Here is a 19,788-nt window from a genome sequence, read left to right as displayed (position 1 = left end):
TACAGCTCCTACCTGGGTGATGCTTTAATTAGGTCACTAGGGAATAGGCTCGCTTGGCTAAGAGCTTTTATGACTGGACCACTGTTTTCTACAGGATGGGTAACCAGATCAGCTGTATTAAAACCCTGTGCAAGACAGAAGGAGAAAAGGGGAAAAAAAAAAAAAAAACAACACAAAAAACCCCCAAACATGATCTATAAACTTCACTACTCTCTTTTGTGAAGATGGTGTCTCTTAGGACAGAGCCTGCTGCCTTCCTTTGGAACTAGCAATAACATATAAGAATGCTAATGTCCTGCTTAACAGAAACGTCTTAATAAAAAATAAAAAGATCTGCTTTTTTGATGTAAGGTCCCTATGTCTTTCTAAAATATGAAACTATTCTAGAGGCTTTGAGTAAAAACAATTCCCTTCCACAGTCCATGCCAGTTCCAGGCTGAATTACCAACAGCAAAAACACTGGTTCTGTTTTTCAGAAAGGGTTTCTCAGTGATTTACTGTAAAGCTAAAACATTTGCCTTGCCTATTGATTTTTTTATATAAAATCTATAAAATAAATGCATGTGCCCTTTTCAATATAGTCTGTCTACGTAGACGGTTTATACTTTTCCAGTTCTGAGTAACATGACAAAAAGTATGCTCCAACTTTCCACAGGCAGGAAGAAGCTTTGTACGGTTTCATCTCGCTAGGATGCTGCTCCACAAACAGCGCGCTCAGGCGGTTCAGAATCCCAATGACAACGTATGCCATCGGCACGTACTGCAACTAACAAGGACTTATTGATTACAGCAATCATTAGATCGAAATAAATAAAGCAGTCTCTCAATCAAAAGATAGGGAAATAACATCATGCTAGTGCACAATATAATCAACATGTGTAGCGCGTTCCCATTTTCTGTGTCCTCTGTTGATGGTCTTGCACGAAGTTGGAAAAGCCTCTTGCCACAGGATACCGAACATACAGTGAAACATTTAAGCTGTCTGCAGTCAGTTTCAAAGAATTTACATTTGGTTTAGGTTAATTTTCCTTGACCTGCAGTTAATTAAAGAGCAGCTGAAGTACAAAATATTTCCCCCAACTCTAGTGGCATACATGGTCATGTCAATCGGTTGCAGTCTGAACAGCTTCAGTTCATTTTTGTTTAAATTCAAAATCTCTGATATAAAAAGTAATAAAAAGTAATAATGTCTTTTTATGCAGAAATCATCGACTTTTTGAAATAAAGAACATACCAACATTTCATACCTGCTATAATATGCCACATTTTAAAAAGGTAACTTGCCTTTTTTTTTTTTTTTTTTTATTCCAAATACAAACATGTGGCACACATTTGTGTTACTGAAAACTTTAAGTCTGGTATCTGTTAAATCATTTGTGGTTGAAATTCCTGGGACCGCACAGTGCCATGTCTTCCCTAAACCATCTACTGCACCAGAAATGAAAGGCTATGATGGAGACGACCTTCCTATACTTTTCTAACACAGGAAATAGTTGGTTTAACATAAAAACAAATGCAGCTAAGCTATGACAGCGTTTATCCCTCTGTATCATCCTGGAAAGCAAACAAATGGCAGAAACGATCCAGCCCAGATTGCAACTACGTGTGAACACACAACTGACGCTAACATTAACGTCCCATTACAACACTGTTGTAAGGAATTTTTTTAGAAATCCAGGTGTAAATAAGTTTTTCTCAGATTGGAAATTGGCACAAACATAATCCAGAGATTACTCTTTATAGCAGCTTTTCCTTTCATGTGCTTGGCTTTTCACACAAAGCACAGCATACACGAGAAGAGTTACAACCGAGTTACAACCAAGTGGCTCCGGCTCAACATCTTGAAAGCAGAGAGGAGGAAAGGGGAAGCCCCTTCTCTCTGCAGACACGCCAGAGAAGGTCCCCTCTGTAGCGAGGACTTTTTGGGTCCCCCACACCTGCAACCCAGCTTCCTGCTTGAGAAGCCAGAGCCAGGCTGGCCACCTCACAGTGGGAGGGAACCCTCCTGGTCCCCTGCTTTGTCCAGCCTATCGGGCAGGGTGAGCACGAAGGGTAGGAGGACACCCTTGGCATCCAAGGGAGCTTTAAGAAGTTCCCTGTCGAAGGTACCCTTGAGTCCGCCATCCGCTTCCACCTCACCGTCCTGGGCTAGGCTGAAGCGGAGGGTGCCGGTCCGGTTGACGCAGTAGATGGTGTTGCCCAAGGGGGCACAGCGGAAGGGCTGGATGGGGCCGCCACTGGGCCGCAGGCTGGCGCACTGGCTCCAGCGCTTGGCCACTGTGTTGTACCGGAAAACTTCGACACCGCCGCCAGTCCCGCCGCCTGGGCCCTGCTCCCCACCACGGCCACTGCTCACGTCGAAGCGGTAGATGAAGCTCTTGAAGGCCACCATGTCAGCAGAGCGCCGGCGGCTGCTGTTGTAAGGACACTCCTGCCACTCGTCGCGCTTGGGGTCATACTTGAGCAGGCGGTAGAAGAGCGAGCCCCCTGACACATAGATCTCCCCATTGCAGGTGGTGGCCTCATGAGCCACAGCAAAGGCACCCTTGGGCAAGGGTGCCACAGGGCTCCAGCGGTCGGCTCGCGGGTCATACCTCTCCACAGTGAAGAGGCACTCACCCCCCACAGCGTAGAGATAACCATCCAGGGCCAGCAGCTTGAGCTGTGAGCGGGGCTGAGCCAGCGACCGCACCTGGCTCCAGGTGTCAGTGAGGGGGTTATAGCAGAAGACCTTGTCAGAGAGGCGGGCCCGGGGCTCGCCACCTGTTGGCCCTGCCGCGATGCCCCCTGCCAGGAAGAGGTAGTTGTGGAGGACGCACATGGCACAGCCTTTGGCATTGGCCTCCTCAGGCAGGCGTGTCAGCACCCTCCACTCGCCACTGGCCTCCTGGTAGCAGTGGATGAGGGAGCCGCTCTCCTCCAGCGACACCACAGAGGAGGGGCTCTGCGGCCGGCTGCTCTCACGGCTCTGTGGCCGGCTGCCACCACCAGGCCGCTCAAAGGCATCGCTGACCTCGGCCACCAGCAAGCAGGGCCGGCCAGCCTCCATGCGCCGCTGCAGGATGAGGTCCCGCTCAGTGCCACTGAGGCGGCCATAGACACCGGGCTCCCGCAGCACCTCCAGGTAGTGGTCGCTCATGAAGCGGTAGGCGGCCTCCCGCAGCTCTGCCAGCCGCTGCTTCTTGGCCAGGCAGAGGAGCTGGTAGCAGTTGTCAAGGCGGAGCTGGGCACGCATGGCCTCAGCGGCACAGTGCAAGGCGCAAGGCATCTGGAGGACGCGGGCGCCGCTCACCACCTCGGCCAGGTTGTCGTGCCGCACCTCGCCCATGCGGGCAGTGTACACGTAGTCGATGAGGAGCCGCAACGCCCCGTAGCTCACCCCCTTCACCCGCAGGACATCCCGTGAGGCGCGGGCACGAAAGTAGTCGCTCTTGGCCGCCAGTACCGACTTGTGTGCCCGGATGCGATGCCCCGACACCTCAATCACCAGATCGGGCTCCTCTGCCGGCCGGTCGCGCGTCCCCACCGCCTCCTCTTCCTCCTCGTCCGGCTGGCAGACGGCGTTGTTGATCTCCCACTGGCTCTCCACCACCCGCCCGCTGCCGGCGGGCGTCTGCGGCTCGGCCGCGCTGGCGCTGAAGCAGAGGGAGGAGCTGAAGCCGCAGGGGGCGGCCGGGGTGGGCGGGGGAGGCGGCGGCGGGGCGCCGTGCCCGGCCCCGCTGTCCTCCTCCTCCGCTGCGCCGCTGCCCTCCATGGAGCCGCGCTAGCTTCGCCGCCGCCGCGCCGCGCCCGTGCGGAGGGCTCTGGGCCGCAGCGGAACGGCCATCACCTGCGGAGGAGAGCGGAGAGCGCTCAGCTTCCCGCGGCCGGGCCCCGCTCCCCCTTGCCGGCTTTCCCCCCCGCCCCGCGCCCTTCTGCTGCTTAATATTCAGAGCCGCCGTTCTCAGGCGGGGCCGTCTCTGGTTTCCGGGGCTAAACCCGCGCTTCTCCTTTCTCTGGAGGATCCATCCCGCAGCTCTGCCGCCTCCCGCTGTCCGCAGCCCCGGGGCTAACTGCACTACAATACCCACCCCGTCAGACCTGGTCCCGAAAACCTGAACCTCTTTCTGGCATGGGAATGGCCCCGATGAGCACCTCAACAGCCCGAAAAACAATTCTGGTTTTCCTGTTACTACGCAAAGATTTTAAGCAGTTTGCAGGACCAGCGTCCTTGTGTGACAACCAGTCCCTACCCTGTGCCAGGCAATGAGGAAAAACGTCCTTTAAAGGCAGACACTTGGGAGTGCTATCATCATTTATTCACCTTGTGCCACTACTTCAGTGGAAGGTGGTGATTGCAATCTATTCTGGAAGGAGATTCCCCACTAGCCAAGTTTTCCTTTACGTGACCTTCGCAAGGGTTTTGTCGTATCACTGCTCCTCATATGCATTCCTCCTGTTTAAAAGAAAGTGTAAAAAGATCAAGTTTAAAATCAATACATTCTCAGTTCACTCAGAAGTTTGGGACTATTAGAGTTATGTTTCCTTTAACAGAGTATCTATAGTATCTTAAAGTGACCAGAAGTATGCTAATTAATTCTAATTGTTTACAAAACACATCAAAGGATTTTTTTTGTTGTCACGACAAAAGCCATCTGACATGTATGTAACAGCATAGCTGTGATGTATTAGGGAGATGTAAATCAGACTTCATAGGGACTGGTTCATGTCTGAAAGATTTATGGCTTCTGCTAATAATAAGTAGAAGCGAGCAAAAATCACAGTAGATAATTAGAACATGAAGTTTCTTCTGGGAAAATGGCAGGCTACAGGGCATGGCTGTAAGTAGGTTAGACCCTGTCAGCACAATCACCACCCAGCTGTATCTTCATTTCACAAATGTAGTTTTTAGAATTTAACAAAGTGCTGTTTGCCTCATGTTTGTTCATGAATTTCCCAGGCTCGGTTTAAAACAATGAATGGTGCATGAAAATTGTCTAAAAGTACTTAATTTCATTTAATAAGTATCCACAGCTCTGATTCCATTTTTAAGGAGGTTATTAATTTCCATTAAAATCCCCATTGGCAGGTTTTTCACAGTCCTCAAGGAATACTCATTTCTATGTAAAATAGCCTTGTGACTTCCTCTCGGCAGAGATGATTTATTTACCCTATTAAATTAATATTAGGAAAATCTAACATTTTTATGCTTTTTTAATGAAAGCATAATTGGTAGGTGACATTGTCTGGAAACTCCTGACACAGACATGAAACCTAGAAGCACAAGCAAACTTCACTTAAATGATAGTATCAGTCTTCTCTTACAGGTTTTTATTTTGTGCACTTGCCCTGTGAAGGACTTTCTACTACATTTGATCACATTCAGTTAGACAATAAATCAATACTGAGGTTTGATTTCTGGATAGTTGAGTCTTTGAGACCATAACAATGTCTCAACAGCATTTGAAAACTCCTTACTAGAATTTCACAAACTTTGTGTTTCTCATCTGGGTGTTTAAAAATCTGGCATTTAGGAACATTCTGTGACATTTTATGAACTTTTAATAGCTTCAGTGGCAAACTTCCCAAGGTCCAGACCCAAACTCAGTAGGTTAGGCTTTACTGACTTCATTTTTCTGCAGCTTTAACTAAACGAGGAGAAATGCAGTGATCGGTGTGTACACGCAGTGTTTCTGTGGAATATGTATTGATTCATTAGTAACTTCAAATGGGCAGCATCCCTGTCGATGTAATTTTGTTTTTCAGTAAGTCTTCACAGTACTGAATTCACTATGTAACCATTTTTTATTCTGGTTTGTTATGCTGTAGACATTGAGATTAATCTACTTTCTGCTCCAGGCCTTTCAGAGCCCTGATGATCAGCTTTGTTCGAGAGCAGCTACTGTAACTGACACTGGCGAAATGACAAAGGTCAAATAAAGATGGTTAGAAAAACACCTAGAATGTCAAGCTCTGATGTACCGTTATATTAAGAAAATTGCTACCAGTAAAATATAATTTATAACATAAGTAATTGAAACATTTTGTAGCTCCTCTGATTTTTCTTGGGCTGAGTGCCCTGATATTCAACCCTTATCTTGCTACAGTTCTGGATAGCTTCACCTCCTCACTCATGAACATTCGAAGGGTGCTAATACACTTTCCCCCACTGCTCTCAATATTACGATCTTTCCTGGATACAGACACACCTCACTTCTGAGAGCACTTCTACTTATGTTCCCCCTCTACAAGAAGGAACGAGTATCTTCAGATAGTTTCAAGCTCTCAGTCTACTGCTTGATTTTGCAGGTGAAAATATAAAGGAAGAATGAAAGAGAATGCTACCAGAAATAAAAAGTGTGGGTGACTAAATGTGAGAAGTCAAAAACAGTAACAGTAGTACGGTGAAATGTATTTCCTGCATCATGTCTCAAAGGAAAATCACCAGTTAGAATATTCAAAGTTGTTAACAACAGCATCTAGAAAAAGTGATCTTTTCAACTTTCTCGGGTAATGAAAATAAAAAGGGTGAGATCCTCCTCAAGCATAGTAATCATACCTTTTCCCATATTCAGATATCTGCTTGGCTTAGAAGTTTAATTTGAAACTGAAATGTTAATGAGAAAGATGCTCCCACACACCATAATCCTAGCAAACATCCATGTTAACATCCTCTTGAGGAATGACAAGGAAGAAGAAGGATTGATGGTACAGCTTGCTAATGGCAAGCAGCAGAATTCTGAGGAAAACTGTTTTCTTGTATATTTATAGCGAACTACCACGGATATGTTGAAATTCATGCTGAGCATGAGGAGGACTTAAATCAAAGTCTCACATTCAATTTAGGCAACAAGGAACTCTACAGGAAAGCTGGAGACTTAGAAAAGCTAAAAAAGGGTTTGGAGGACTTTGTCAATGACAGAGCAATGTCTGCTCCAGCAATCTCAGCACCTTCGTCTAACTGAAAACAGCAGTTCAGAGAAGTTGTGGAACCTTCCCATTATGGAGCAACACAACTGATCCGAGTTAAAAGGTCATGGAAATAGTATAAAACAGAAAGAAGCTGAAAGCGGCTGATGGAAATACAATACTGAACTCCTTCTTTCTTGTCTGCAGCAATCAAAGAGTTGTATTGCTGTTCTGGTGATACAGAACAATTAAAATTACAGAATCACAGAAGATACTTAATAGCTGTGCTGATTCAAAAGGATCTGAGCTCCTATTGATCTCGTTTGGCTTAAAACAAACTTGGGTTTAGCACTTTTCAAGACTCAAAAACAGGATAGGTACCGGAAAAGCTGTTACCGGTAACCGGTACAAGCTGTTCAGAGTATGTGGCATCTGTGGACTGGTGTCACCTTTTATACTGGGGACTTTTAAGTCAGAAGCTGAATTACTTGGACTGAAACTGTATTCATTATCATGGCTTTGGTCTAGGGATGATGTAATGTTAATGGACAGAAGAACTGCCAACAAACATGAACTGTATTTACAGACTTGGCAATGACACCCTTACAATAACCTGGATGTGTGCCCCCAACCTCAGATGCTGCAAGACATTGCTCAAGTAACAGCACAGATAAGGCGGCGTAGCTTTTTCTGACAGAGGAACTGTAATGAAGAGCCGCAGGTAAAGTTTCCTGGCACTGTATTCATTTGGCAGTTCTTCTGATAAAATCCAATTAAATGCTTGTTTTTCATTGTTCTCTATCTTTTTTGTGCAATGCCAATAACCTTTGACCCAAACCCTGTCCTCTAGCAAGACCCACTTTCTCTGGGGAATACACGCATGTGGGAGGAATTGGGTTACTGCTTTCCAGTTCGCAAATGGAAACAGCTCTGACTCAGTCCCAGGGTAAATAAAAGCAGTGCTTTCCCTATCTTAAGCAACTCTAATTTACATAAGCAGGCTGTCCTCCCCAAGAGACACTACACCAGTTCAGAACTGACAGAACACTGTTCTGCTCCACCTTAGTCCAGGAAATGCTTTTGAAAAACTTGTACTGCCAAATTTTACCCCAGCAGAGAATTCCCTCGGGATAGGGGCGTCATCTGATTGAGATGATTAAGGAGTCCAAAGAAGCAAGATCATCAAAAGAGAGAAAACATCCCTTGTATTTATTTTTTAAACTGAAAGATGACTGTTAGAACTGGCCAATACTATCATGCAGAGTGAAGACATCCAGCTCAGCCCAGGAGAAGGCAAAATCTTCTGGAGGGCAGTCAAACACAGAGAGGTTTGCATATTTATTAAAACAGTCTCTTACACTCCTGCTTATTGAGCAGATCTGTGAAAATTGGGGGGAAATGGTCTCTTCATAGCTGGGGAAAACATCTGGAGCACAGAGATGCCATTTCTCTGAAAGAGCTTGCTGCCTTTTAAATCTTGCATCCTATTACAGATTTTTTTATAAGGGGACTTTTTTACAGGGACTTTTTACAAGAGCATGTAGTGATGAGACAAGGGTTAATGGCTTTAAACTGAAAGAGAGAAGATTTAGTTTAGATATTAGGAAGAAATTCTTCACTGTGAGGGTGGTGAGGCACTGGAACAGGTTGCCCAGAGAAGTTGTGGATGGCCCCTCCCTGGAATTGTTCAAGGCCAGGCTGGAGGAGGCTTTGGGCAACCTGACCTAGTGGAGGGTGTCCCTGCCCATGGCAGGGGGTTGGAACTAGATGGTCTTTCAGGTCCCTTCCAACCCAAACCATTCTATCATTCTATGATTTAAACTCTAGATCTTAACCGCTTAATTAACCTCCTGCTTGTAAGAAAAAAAGACTTGTCTTTCAATGACCTACCTCAAGAAAAATTGCAGGAAGAATAAATTTTTCCTTCTCTTTTTTAAAATTAGGAGTGCTCAAAGTTGGGGTTACAATACAATCCTAGTGTCTTGCCCTGCCTACTGGATGGACGTCCTTTGTAGTATTGCATCCACACGCAAGTTGCCTATGCAACTTCCTTGTGACCTCTCAAGGTGCAGTAATTTTCTCACAACATGTAATGGAGGTATGACTGTTTTTATCTCATAACTGCAAAATTTTCATACAACCATAAAGAAAAATAAACATTTAAGAAATGCAGCTTATGATTACAGACCACACAAGAAACATGTGGGCAGCAGTTCCTCATCAGAAACTCAGAGGAAGAAAAGGCTGTGTGTGTCTGGGCAGGGAGGAAGACAGAGAGGAAGTAAGTCATAACAAAAATATTATCAAAAGCCTGATGAAATTGATATTACAGCTAGCAAACCTAAACTAAAAATATACAAGTTCTAAACAGTCATCAGCACCAGAGAAAAGATTTCCTAGCAGTAATATCCATAGAGACAAACATTCTCTAAAAAGGAAACCATCTTTTTGAGTTCCTTCCAGTTTAGAGTCTTCAGAAGTAGTTAGGGAGGAGCAGTGTCTCTCAGGAGTTCTCACAACATAAAGGAAATAACACTCCCACAAAAGCAAAATCTAGCAAAGGTTAAGTGCAAGTCCTCTCCAGTATCTCCTAGAAGGAAGTAAGTCTAACAAAAAAAAAGAACAGTCAGAAACAAGATTTTGAGTGATTTCAATACCTGTGGGGAAAACTCCAGGGCTAATGTGATGTCTTTATCACTAATGCACTACAGATCAGTAGATAATGGCATGACAATACCACACTGAATGTAACAAAACTTTTCACGGAGAATTGTTGCTAGTTCTAGACATGGCCTCCTAATTACTGTTCTAGATATAAAGTGAGAGCATGTGGTCGTGTCTAATAAACTGAAGTTTTGTTACTTTCATCATATCTGGACACAGCTAACACTACATTAGATGAACAGCTGTAGATAACATACCAGCATAACGCTACAGCTGAAAGGATGAATACAGTCCTTGAATGGGTATACAGGGAAATAAGGAGTAACAGTAGGGAAAAGGTTATCTTTCATCTATAGCATTAGTAGGTTTCCAATGGAACATTGTGGATGGATGGAGACATGTAAAGACTTCCAGGCTTTATATTTTGGAAGTAGTATTTAAAAGTCCGGGAGGACAGAGCAAAGTACCGAATTATTTAAAAGCTATAGAAAAACACTTCAGTGAGAGATTTGTAACAGCACTCTGCAGCCAGACATGAGCTTACTCTGTGTCTACACAGTGTACGCTAGTCTGGAGTCAACTCCCAAGGAAAAAGGTGATGCCTAGCTTAGGCACCACCTCACAGCCACACTTCCATGACTTTGGAGAGAAGGTGGCTTGTGCTAGTAGCTTGGAGAACAGGCAGAGCAAGCCTTAGTCAGCCTGAGAAATGCAGTGCTGACACTTCTTCAGGTCTTGGTATGTTTGTTTTGTGACGTGATGACTGTGCACAAGTGTAGGCACATGAAAATTCTGCATACTGATGGCCTCCTTAGGCCGTAACCAAACCAAGGGGTGGAAGGGTAAACAAAGCAAAATATTTACACTACTGAGGGGAAAAGGAAAAAAAAGAAAAAGAAAAAAAGACTACCACAGCATATTGTGGATATTTAAAGTTTACATGAATTGATGGGGAGAGTGAAAAATGGGCTCAGTGAAGAGAAATCTATTGAAGATAACCAAATATATACTAAACACTAAAACTGCGTCCAGCTTAGGAGGATCCTGAGCTGGAAAATGGTCAGAGTATTAATATTGAAAGATAAAGTAGTATCCCTTAGGGAAAGACACATTTTTACCTTGCTACATGCTTCTTTCATTACTGGATTATGGTCCATGTGGGAGGCAGGATGCTGGACTAGGTGGACATTTGATCTGACATGGGAAGGCCCTTATTCTGATGTGATGAAGGAGACCAGAAGTGTGTGCCCTGCTGGGAGGCACTTGGGAATCCAGGGGTAATGAAATTTGACAGGAGCAGACTAGTCGATCTAGTGATCCTTTCTGACCTTAAATTCTGGAAAGTGCCATACACCAGGAGTACTGACATCAAGCCAAGCATCAGCTTGTGATGATTAAAAGCCGTGTTTGAGTGTTAGTGTGGTTAACTGCTGTAATGTTGATTGCAGAAACGCTTTTCAGCATTAAACTGTGTTGTCAACAAATAAATGATTGCAAACATGTTCAAAGTCTCTGAGAGCACTTTGGCAATGTTGGTACTAATAAAGGAGGAGGAGAATATCCACTGAGAAGCCAAGTCAAACAAACCAGCAGATTTCTTCAGATAGATTTTGGAAATAAGAATCAGGCTTGGTTTTGCGCTCCAGAAGACCATTTGATCCCCATGAATGTACTGCATTCTTGCAACACACCTGCTACGTACTGCATTTAATACAGAAGATAGGCCAATGTACTTGCAGGAAATGAAATTCCTTGCTTAAGATAAAACTGGATTTTGCTTTTAATAACATTATGGAAAGGGCACACAGGTTAAAGAGCACAAAGCAACAGAAATCTGCCAAAGTATGTCACCACTGTGCTTGAGAAAGACAGAATTTGAGAAGTAACAATAGACTTCAAAGGAAAGCCAACAAAGTCCCATTCTTCTGAGACTTATGCCTAGGAAAAGAAAGTGAAAGGAAAACTTCTAGAGGAGGGAATAATGAAAACACTTCTTTTTCCAGACAAACTCTAAATCAGGTACTTAAGAGAAAAAAACCAAACAAAACACTTTTAAAGACTAAACAGGTTCACTGATTTCTTGATGAATTAAGTAAGCGATACTCAGAAAGGCAGAGGTCCTTCAGATAGATGGTGAATGGCATCCTTCTCATTTTTGGAGATCATATAGTTTCTTTGCCCAGATACTTTTTCAAACTTAAGCTTTAGAGTCATTCTAGCTGTAGCTAAAAATTACACTACATCTAGCTAGATTTACAAAATAATTCCAGGTTTCTGCAGACATTATCTCTACACAGACTCTGGACTGGATTCAAAGATGGAGATACATGCCGCAATGCTAAACATGGCAAAGGCTGACTTTGAGGGCAGTTTTATCTGGCAGATGGCAATGCAACAGAGATCTAAGACCTAAGACAGCCAGATCAGATAGCAAAAAACCAAACTCCAGCATGACTGCCCTAATCTGAAAGGAGGAAAAGAATTAGCTTGCACAGACTTCTCTCTGCCATGGCAGAAGTGCTGCTCATAGAGTTTGCTGTTGGGCCTGTAACTGTGAATTATTAGGTGACTCACGGGAGTCTGACTTCTTTTATTTATTATTTCATGGAAACCAGGCCAAGGTGGAGAGACGTGGGGCAGGCCTGAGGCCATATTCCTACACAGAATTGATCTGTGGGTGGGATGCACCTCCCAGGTCTCCTGCAAGTGCAGAAATGGATGTTGTGTGTCTGAGCTGCACAGTACTGCTGATCTACCTGTAACCAGCTCCTGGAATGGAATCTGGAACATACGGACAGGTTCTGTACCCAGTTGATTGGGCTCCTCAAAAACCAGCATATGAGAGCTACCGACGGCTAGTCAGTAGAAAAATACCAAAGACTATGGTGATGAAGTGCTTAACTTGTGCGATCAGGTGTTAGTTCTTGCTTTGGGTGCCTTAGCCTAGAATCCTCTCCAAAATAAACCTAAATTATTTTAAAGGATAGCAGTACTGACTCTTGTTGCTACTTCGCCTTTCTCTACAATGGTTAGAGCTCTAACCAAGCCCATGGGAAACTTGCCGCTGCTCCTTCCTTTGTCTGAAAAGTTTTAAAACCCCAACTATCAACTGAGTGCCCAAACCATCAAGACTATGAGAGGAGAGTTACTCTCCTTCAGACTAAAGCTGTATTACTTTTCACAGAAACAATAAAAAAATGCTACTGAGAGAGAGAAAGGAGAATCCTGGGTTCTGTTCCCTGATAAAAGGGAACTTTCCATACTTCTTCCCATTGCCTTTGGTAGGGCAAGGCTCAGTTATACTGCCTGGAGATCCAACCCATCCTGGCTTGTGCTAGGATTGCAAAATGCTTTTGCTGATCTCAAAGCAGAAACACATGCTAGAGTCATAGTACTTTTGTGGCAAGACTTTACTATCAGAAATACTTGTAGGCTGTCAGCACAGTATGCTGGTTTTGGCAGGGATAGAGTTAATTTTCTTCCTAGCAGCTGGTATAGTGCTGCATTTTGGATTTAAGATGAGAATAATGTTGATAACACACTGATGTTTTTAGTTGTTACCAAGCAGTCAAAGACTTTACAGCTTCTCGTAGTGGCCTGCCGATAAGAAGGTGAGGGATGCTCAAGAAGCTGGGAGGGGGCACAGCCAGGACAGCTGACCCAAACTGGCCAAAGGAATATTCCATACTATATGACATCATGCTCAGTATATAACTGGGGAGTTGCCAGGAGACAGTGCAGCTCAGGAACTAGCTGAGCATCAGTTCTGGGTGGCGAGCAATTGTGCTGTGCATCACTCGTTTTGTGTTTTGTATTTTCTATTATTATTATATTATTTTCCTTTTCTGTCCTGTTAAACTGTCTTTATCTCAAGCTACTAGATTTCTCACTTTTTTTCTTTTCAATTCTCTCCCCCATCCACTGGTGCAGGGGGCGAAGCAAGCAAGTGGCCGTGTGGTGCTTTGTTGCCAGCTGCGGTTAAACCATGACGCACAGATTTGACCAAGCAAAAGGAATGTTTTTAGCAGCAACTATGTAACTGAGGGCTTAACAAAATATGAGGCTACTCCATGTGGTCATTGGAACTGAACAGGGGAAGAAGAGAAAATTGAGTGTAATGCCATGTGTTTACATTACTAGAAGGTAACAGTTGCTGGCCATTCTCAGACAGAAGTAAGATAGGTTTCTATTAAAATACTCTTATTTCCATAGCCTGACACTTTCTGCATTGGATGCATAACATTTTTTACTATAATGTGAATTTCAGATGCTGAGTCTGGGTGTTCAGGCAAAGGCTTTCTGGCTGCACTGATTTCTCTGACTATACTTAACATTTACATCTATAATTTACTGCAAGCAATTCAATATCTCTCACAATAATTTTGTTTTCCATGTAACAGGACATATAGGTAACAGTTAAGATGCCTGAATTTAAGGGACAGAAAAGACTGCCTGGTTATCTACTCTTATCCCTGCAAGAACAGGCCAAAGAATTTTACTCCTGTACCAAGCCAGTAACTTCTGGCTGAATTAGGTCAAAGCATTGTTCTGCTCAAATAATCCGTCTCACATCTCTATGATCTCTCTGTTTTGGCCAATGACCTTGATGGAAAATCAAGTGTCAAATGGATCATCCTGGATACCTTGACAAAATACGCATGCTGCTTTTCACTTTGGACTTCACCTTTTTTGTCTTCTATGCTTTTATATCTGCTGATTTGGCAGCATTCTGTTTTCCCAAAATGATTCATGCTCTTTCTGAAGAGACATGCAGACTGGCAGCACAATCATGAAGGATGATGATGATCACAGCTACCTCAGGACTATCCCATCTGATTTTGGACTTCCTGACACAGAGGAGAAGTAAAGATTGTAGTAGGGCTGACAAACCTATGATTCAAACATGTCCTTTTCAAGTGCTATAGGATAAAAGCTTGTTAATGCATGCAGTTAAATTTGCATCATGTGCGACAGCGTGCTATTCTTGCATTTATTAGGTAGCAATCTGAGCAGAGCTGAACAGAGTCAGGACCTGGAATAAGAACTATGACCCTCAAATCAAGATGTGAGGCAGAAAGGTGTTTGGTTTTATGGTTATGATTTGGGAAGGTGTGAGAAGAAGCACAGCTTCAGGGGTCCTGGTTTATGGTTCTTGACCATTTAGACATTTTGATGTGTCACACTCATAAGTATAAAGTTTGGTTGCTTCTGACTAGGGAGAGATTTGAGATACAGATCAACAACATCTCCTCAAAGCAGATATTGAGGCTTTTCAGCCACTGTACTCTGAAAAGTTGCCTGATTTTGGGGTTGAAAAGAAGTACTTATTTCCCCATAAGGCTGCAAAATGTCTTGGTAGGCATACTGTCCAGGCATTGGGCTAACAATCTAATAGATCCTTGCAACTCTGTTGCCTATCATAAAGGCCTTCTGGTATTCCATCACAGGGAATGGGTGGTACAGACCTCATCCTGACCAACAAGAAGCAGCACCAGTGAATTTTACCATATGAACGCACACGAGCAGTCATTGTCCTCCTTTTGCTAGATCACAGTGTAAAACTTCTTGGAACACATGGCACTGACTAACTCCAAATCTCACAAAGCAATACACTCAAATGACATTTACTTTTTTGTTTCTGCATCTGCTGTGAAAACCAAACTCCTTCAGGACCCTATTATCAGTTGTTATTAAACAAGAAATATGTTGTTTGTGTACTGCCCAGTTTCATGGCTTTGGAAAGAACGAGGCTTGTGCTAGTAGCCTGCAGCTAGAAACTTCCACCTAAGTTTCACAGAGCCTTTTGATAAAGCCAGAGCCTGACATCACTTTAAATCTCATCCCCGCTGTAGTCAAGGGAAAACTCTCATAAACTTCACGGGCATCTGGATTTCCTACACTGTACATACAAATGTGTACGGTAGCTTTTTTTGAACTGAGGCAAGGCGGGGAGTTGCAGTAAAGGAGAGATAAAAGAAAGCTACAGGATAAGAGGAGAGCTCTCCCATGAAGAGATTTGTCTTTGACTGACGGAATCAGAACATTTGTTGTTCGCATGCCATTCCTGTAGCAGAGGGTTGGCTTTTGGTTCTTACCATCTAGCACTTTAAAATGTGGGTCGCAGAAATAATAGTTTATCTCCAGAGCTTAGGGCGTGTTCTTCCAATCTACTTACAAGAGAGGGAGAGAGGAAAGCAGAACTGCTTCCAAGAAAAAAAACATAAAATGATTGCAGATCCCTGACAGGTTGATAGTCTGAAATGATTCAGAAGTTCAGGAGTCTTCCAGCAGTTAGAGATCCACATGCAAAGCTTTCTCTGCTCCTTAAATACTCCTGGAGGAATCAGCATCCAGAAAAGCAACAAACAGCTTGTACTAATCTGTGAATGTGTACGTGTAAAATAACTTCAATACAATTAATGCAAATCATGTTGTGACAGACAACATAACAGCATGGAAGCTGCTTGTCCAACTTATGTGGATTTGTATGGAAAGGTTGTGGTTTCTGGCGTATTTCCGAGTGAATTAAAAAAGGCTGTCAACCCATCTGTTTTAGCCAGAGGCATAGCAATGGCAGCTCATGAAACATCGCACCTGAAAAGCATTTATGTGACACATCTTTCTTCTCCCTCTGACACACAGTGCAAAATCTGTAGAACTACTGGATTTATTTTTTTTCAGCTTATTTTGCATTAAATAAACTGACTTAAATGATCGTGAATTCCTGCCATCCTCACTGATGAGGTATAAGAAACTGGAAAGTACCAAATGTGCAGTGCAGAACAAAGGACCTAGCCAACTCTTTTTTGCATTAACACTCAATCACCCATATACAATACTGACTCAGTCTTGTAATTCTTTCAAAGCCAAAAGCGCCGGATAGCATCCAAGGAGCATTTTAGGATGAGGACAGAAAAAAGGCTACAGAATTGTCAACACTGTCTAAGGAAAACACAGCATGAATGGTCCCAATCCTGCAGAATTACACGCAGATTTAAATGCTCTGGTCACAGGACTATCCCCACTCCTAATGCCAATATCTACATATGTAAACTGAATGTTTGCTTAATTAACTGCAGGAGAAAGGCAAAATCTCTATCCATTCACCGTACTATCATGTGGTTGGAAGTACTGGCACAAGGAAGCAGGCAGGAGCAGGAGCGTGCGGCCCAGGCTAGGGAAGGAGCAGGGTCCCTGCCCACTCAGTGACAGCTCAGTCACAGATCAGGTTAAACTGGCTGTCAAATCCTGAACTGCTATAAAGTAATTCTTCTTCAATGAAAGGAACTAATCACGCTTGTTCTCTGACAAAACAACCCTGAGACCAAAAATGAAGCAGAAAGAACAGATGATGACAATTCCATTGAAAACTAAACCACCAGACATAAAAATGTCATGTCCCAAGAAGGCTAATGAGATCAAACACAATGAAAATGAGCTCATTTTTGAATGGGTATTTCCAAGGATGTGAAGAGGTATAAAATGACTTCTCAGTTTCTGTTCACAGGAAAGAAACGGCCTCCTAACTGCAATGCTGCAGAATCTCAGTAGGGATAATCAGCAAAATCCCTGCAAAATCCATATAGGATCTCACAAGACACAAAGAAGGAAAAAAGAAAAAAAAAAAGAAAAAAGAAAAAAAAGGAAAAAAAAGAAAAAAGAGAGAGAAAAGTGTTTTAATTCTACTTTAAAAGAAATTGCAGGATTTCCTTTCATGTTTTATTATACCCTTCCTCAGCAGCCAGCTGCCCCTAATATCCTCTTGCAACAGGATACTACAGGATGCTGAAACCCCCAGTAAGGATCTGGATCCAGTCATCTAACCACATCACTGTCTCTACGGTAACCTAGGCCAGCCCTAAATACTATAATCCTGCTTTACTACAGTAAAGCCAGTTACTGGCTTTCATTGAACGTTCCTGGCAAATAATGGTGCTCTAATATTTATTGACATTTCGAATCTGTCCACCTATTTGGACTATTTGTTACACTGAAAAGTGATGCAAGGAAAGCATTTGCAGAAGGAAGGAAGGTATTAAGGATTTCAGTCTTTTGATATTGTCAAGGCGCAGTCCTGCAAACTCCAGCTTCTGAGAGCGTCACCACTGACTTCAGTGCCACTACTGCCAGGAGTGAGTCCCTGCAGAGTTGGGGGGGAGCTGGGGCGGACAAGGGACCAGTGCTCGGCTCTTTGGCAGGTTCTCACCAGACGGTGCCATTAGCACTGGATGACCGGAGAATCCCACTGGCATGCGCTGGATGTCCTAATTAAAGAGTGAATAAATGTTCTGTGATAGGCCCTGGGAAGAGGAGACTGCAGAACAGGCAGGATGGGCCAGAGAGTTAAACTGAGGAGCAAACATTGCTTGGTCAATACTAGTGCCAATTTAATTATTATTTTCCATAAACATTCCATTTAACTTTTTTGGGAGACAGACGGTTAAGTCTCTGAAAAACGGAGAAGCTCTTTAGCTTCTCAGATCATATAAAAGGATTGTTCTATTTTATTGCTATTCTATTTTTTATTGCCCTACTTTTTTCTAGTTTTTTGTTCTAGTTTTCTATTGTTCAATAGATTGCTTGCTTTACAAAATATTAGTTCTAGAGGTTTTTTTGTTTTTTCCTTGATGGGTGAAATAAGTTGGTTATAGGATTTAATACTATCATTTTCTGCACTACGTGTAAGTTTGGGAGCCGGCTTTTTCTAGCTTTAAAGGACCAGACATAAAAGCCTACTACCTCCGGACAAATTAAATTCAGCAGGACTTTTCTTCAGGCATCACCACCTTCGACCCTGCAAAATCACACACCCAGGGCTTGCACCACTCGTGTGCTTTTAGTAGGATAGGGAAGCCGTTAAGAATTTATAGTGGGAAGCAATATGCTGCTGTTACACATCCCTAAACGTTAGTGTAAAGAGGCATTTAGATTTTTAATAGGTCAGCAGGATAAGAAAAAAAAAAAAAACCAAACCGCAGGCATCAGGTTTGGCTCCTCTGCGACATATGGAGAAGGTATATGGGGACATGCCCGGCCTCCCTCCTGCCCAGGCGAGCTGGATTAAGAGGAACTGAGGGAAAAGCACGATTAAACCTGACGGTGCTACAGCCCCCCCACATCCCCCACGGCTACCGTGCCTCCGCGGCGCGGTTTTTACCTCAGTTATGGGCAGATATCAGCACCAATCCTCCCCGGAGGCTCCGCGGCGACGGACAGGGAGGGGGGATCGGGAACGTCCCGGGGCCCCGAGACATGCCCGACCCCCCCCACACACACACACTTCCCGGCCCGCCGCCGCGTTGCCTCTCTGCTCTCCTCCGGACAGGTCGGGCAGATAGGGACTTACCTTTCGGCGACGGCCAGCGAACCGCGAATGGCTCTGGTGAAGCTCCCTCCGCCCCGCCTCGCTGCCGGCAGCACAGCGGCCCCGCCGCCTTGCCCACCGAAGCGGGAGTCGGCGGGGGGAAGCCGGGAAGGAGAATCAGGGAGGGCGGGGGAGAGCGGCGGTGCGATGCCAGGCGACGCAAATGGCTGAAGCGCAGGGGCCGGGCTGGCGGAGGGGGCCGGGCGGCCGCTGTGTGGAAAGGGCGCGGGGCCGCGCTCAGCCCCTTTGTTCGCCTGACACACTCACACGCTCGCTCACACACACACTCACACACACACTCACACGCTCACTCAGGGAGGGAGGGAGGGAGGAGAGGGGGGGCACAGACCTGTTGCTCGCGGCAGCTCCCGGTGAGGGGCAGCTGCTGAGGCGGGAAGCGGTGATACCGCTCCGGGCCGGGTGTCCGCGCTCCCCCGTTCGAGCGAGGTGGGCCGGGCGGGGGAGGCGGCGGAACGGCCCCACCTGCCCGCGCTGAGGAGTTAAAACCCCGGGCGAGGAAACGGCGGGTCCTCACCTCCTGGCAGGGTGGGGGGAGCTGCCCTTGAGGTAACCGGGGCGGAGACGCCGCTCCCCTGCGTGAGGCAGGGCCGGTGGGGTTTGCTGCAGCTGCCCCTGGCCTGGTAGACACGGCGGCCTGACCGGAGCCCTGACTGACCGCGGGCTGTCCTCCGCCTCGGCCGGGGCACTCTGCGGCACCGGCCGTGGTCGCTGCGGGTAGCGACGCGGAGGGTATCCAGCCGGAGCCTCTGGGTTATTTGGGTTTCTGCCCACGGAGAAACAATGGAGTGGAGGCCAGGTGGTTTCTGTTTGATTGCAGTTTGGTCTAGGTCCTATTTTATCTCACTCCTTAA

General features: G+C 44.9%; 1 protein-coding gene across 2 annotated transcripts; it reads right to left on the bottom strand.

Moving 5' to 3' along the window:
* Positions 1 to 1,285: 1,285 nt before the first annotated feature.
* On the bottom strand, positions 1,286 to 19,456 carry KBTBD11 (kelch repeat and BTB domain containing 11). Of its 2 annotated transcripts, none has more exons than XM_075747277.1 (3): positions 19,266 to 19,456; positions 4,304 to 4,435; positions 1,286 to 3,829 (listed from the first exon to the last, which is right to left on the bottom strand). In XM_075747277.1, exon 3 carries the CDS (start codon positions 3,752 to 3,754, stop codon positions 1,985 to 1,987), a length of 1,770 nt encoding a protein of 589 aa, XP_075603392.1. In that variant the 5' UTR covers positions 3,755 to 3,829; positions 4,304 to 4,435; positions 19,266 to 19,456; the 3' UTR covers positions 1,286 to 1,984. The 2 variants fall into 2 exon arrangements, with proteins under 2 accessions (XP_075603392.1, XP_075603391.1); XM_075747276.1 differs by having other exon boundaries at positions 18,899 to 19,311.
* Positions 19,457 to 19,788: the final 332 nt, after the last annotated feature.

Source organism: Balearica regulorum, chromosome 3, assembly GCF_011004875.1.
Source record: "Balearica regulorum gibbericeps isolate bBalReg1 chromosome 3, bBalReg1.pri, whole genome shotgun sequence".
In the NCBI taxonomy this organism is placed as follows: domain Eukaryota; kingdom Metazoa; phylum Chordata; class Aves; order Gruiformes; family Gruidae; genus Balearica; species Balearica regulorum.
The sequence above is the reverse complement of the archived record's forward strand: the minus strand, read 5'-3'. Positions and strand labels throughout refer to the sequence as shown.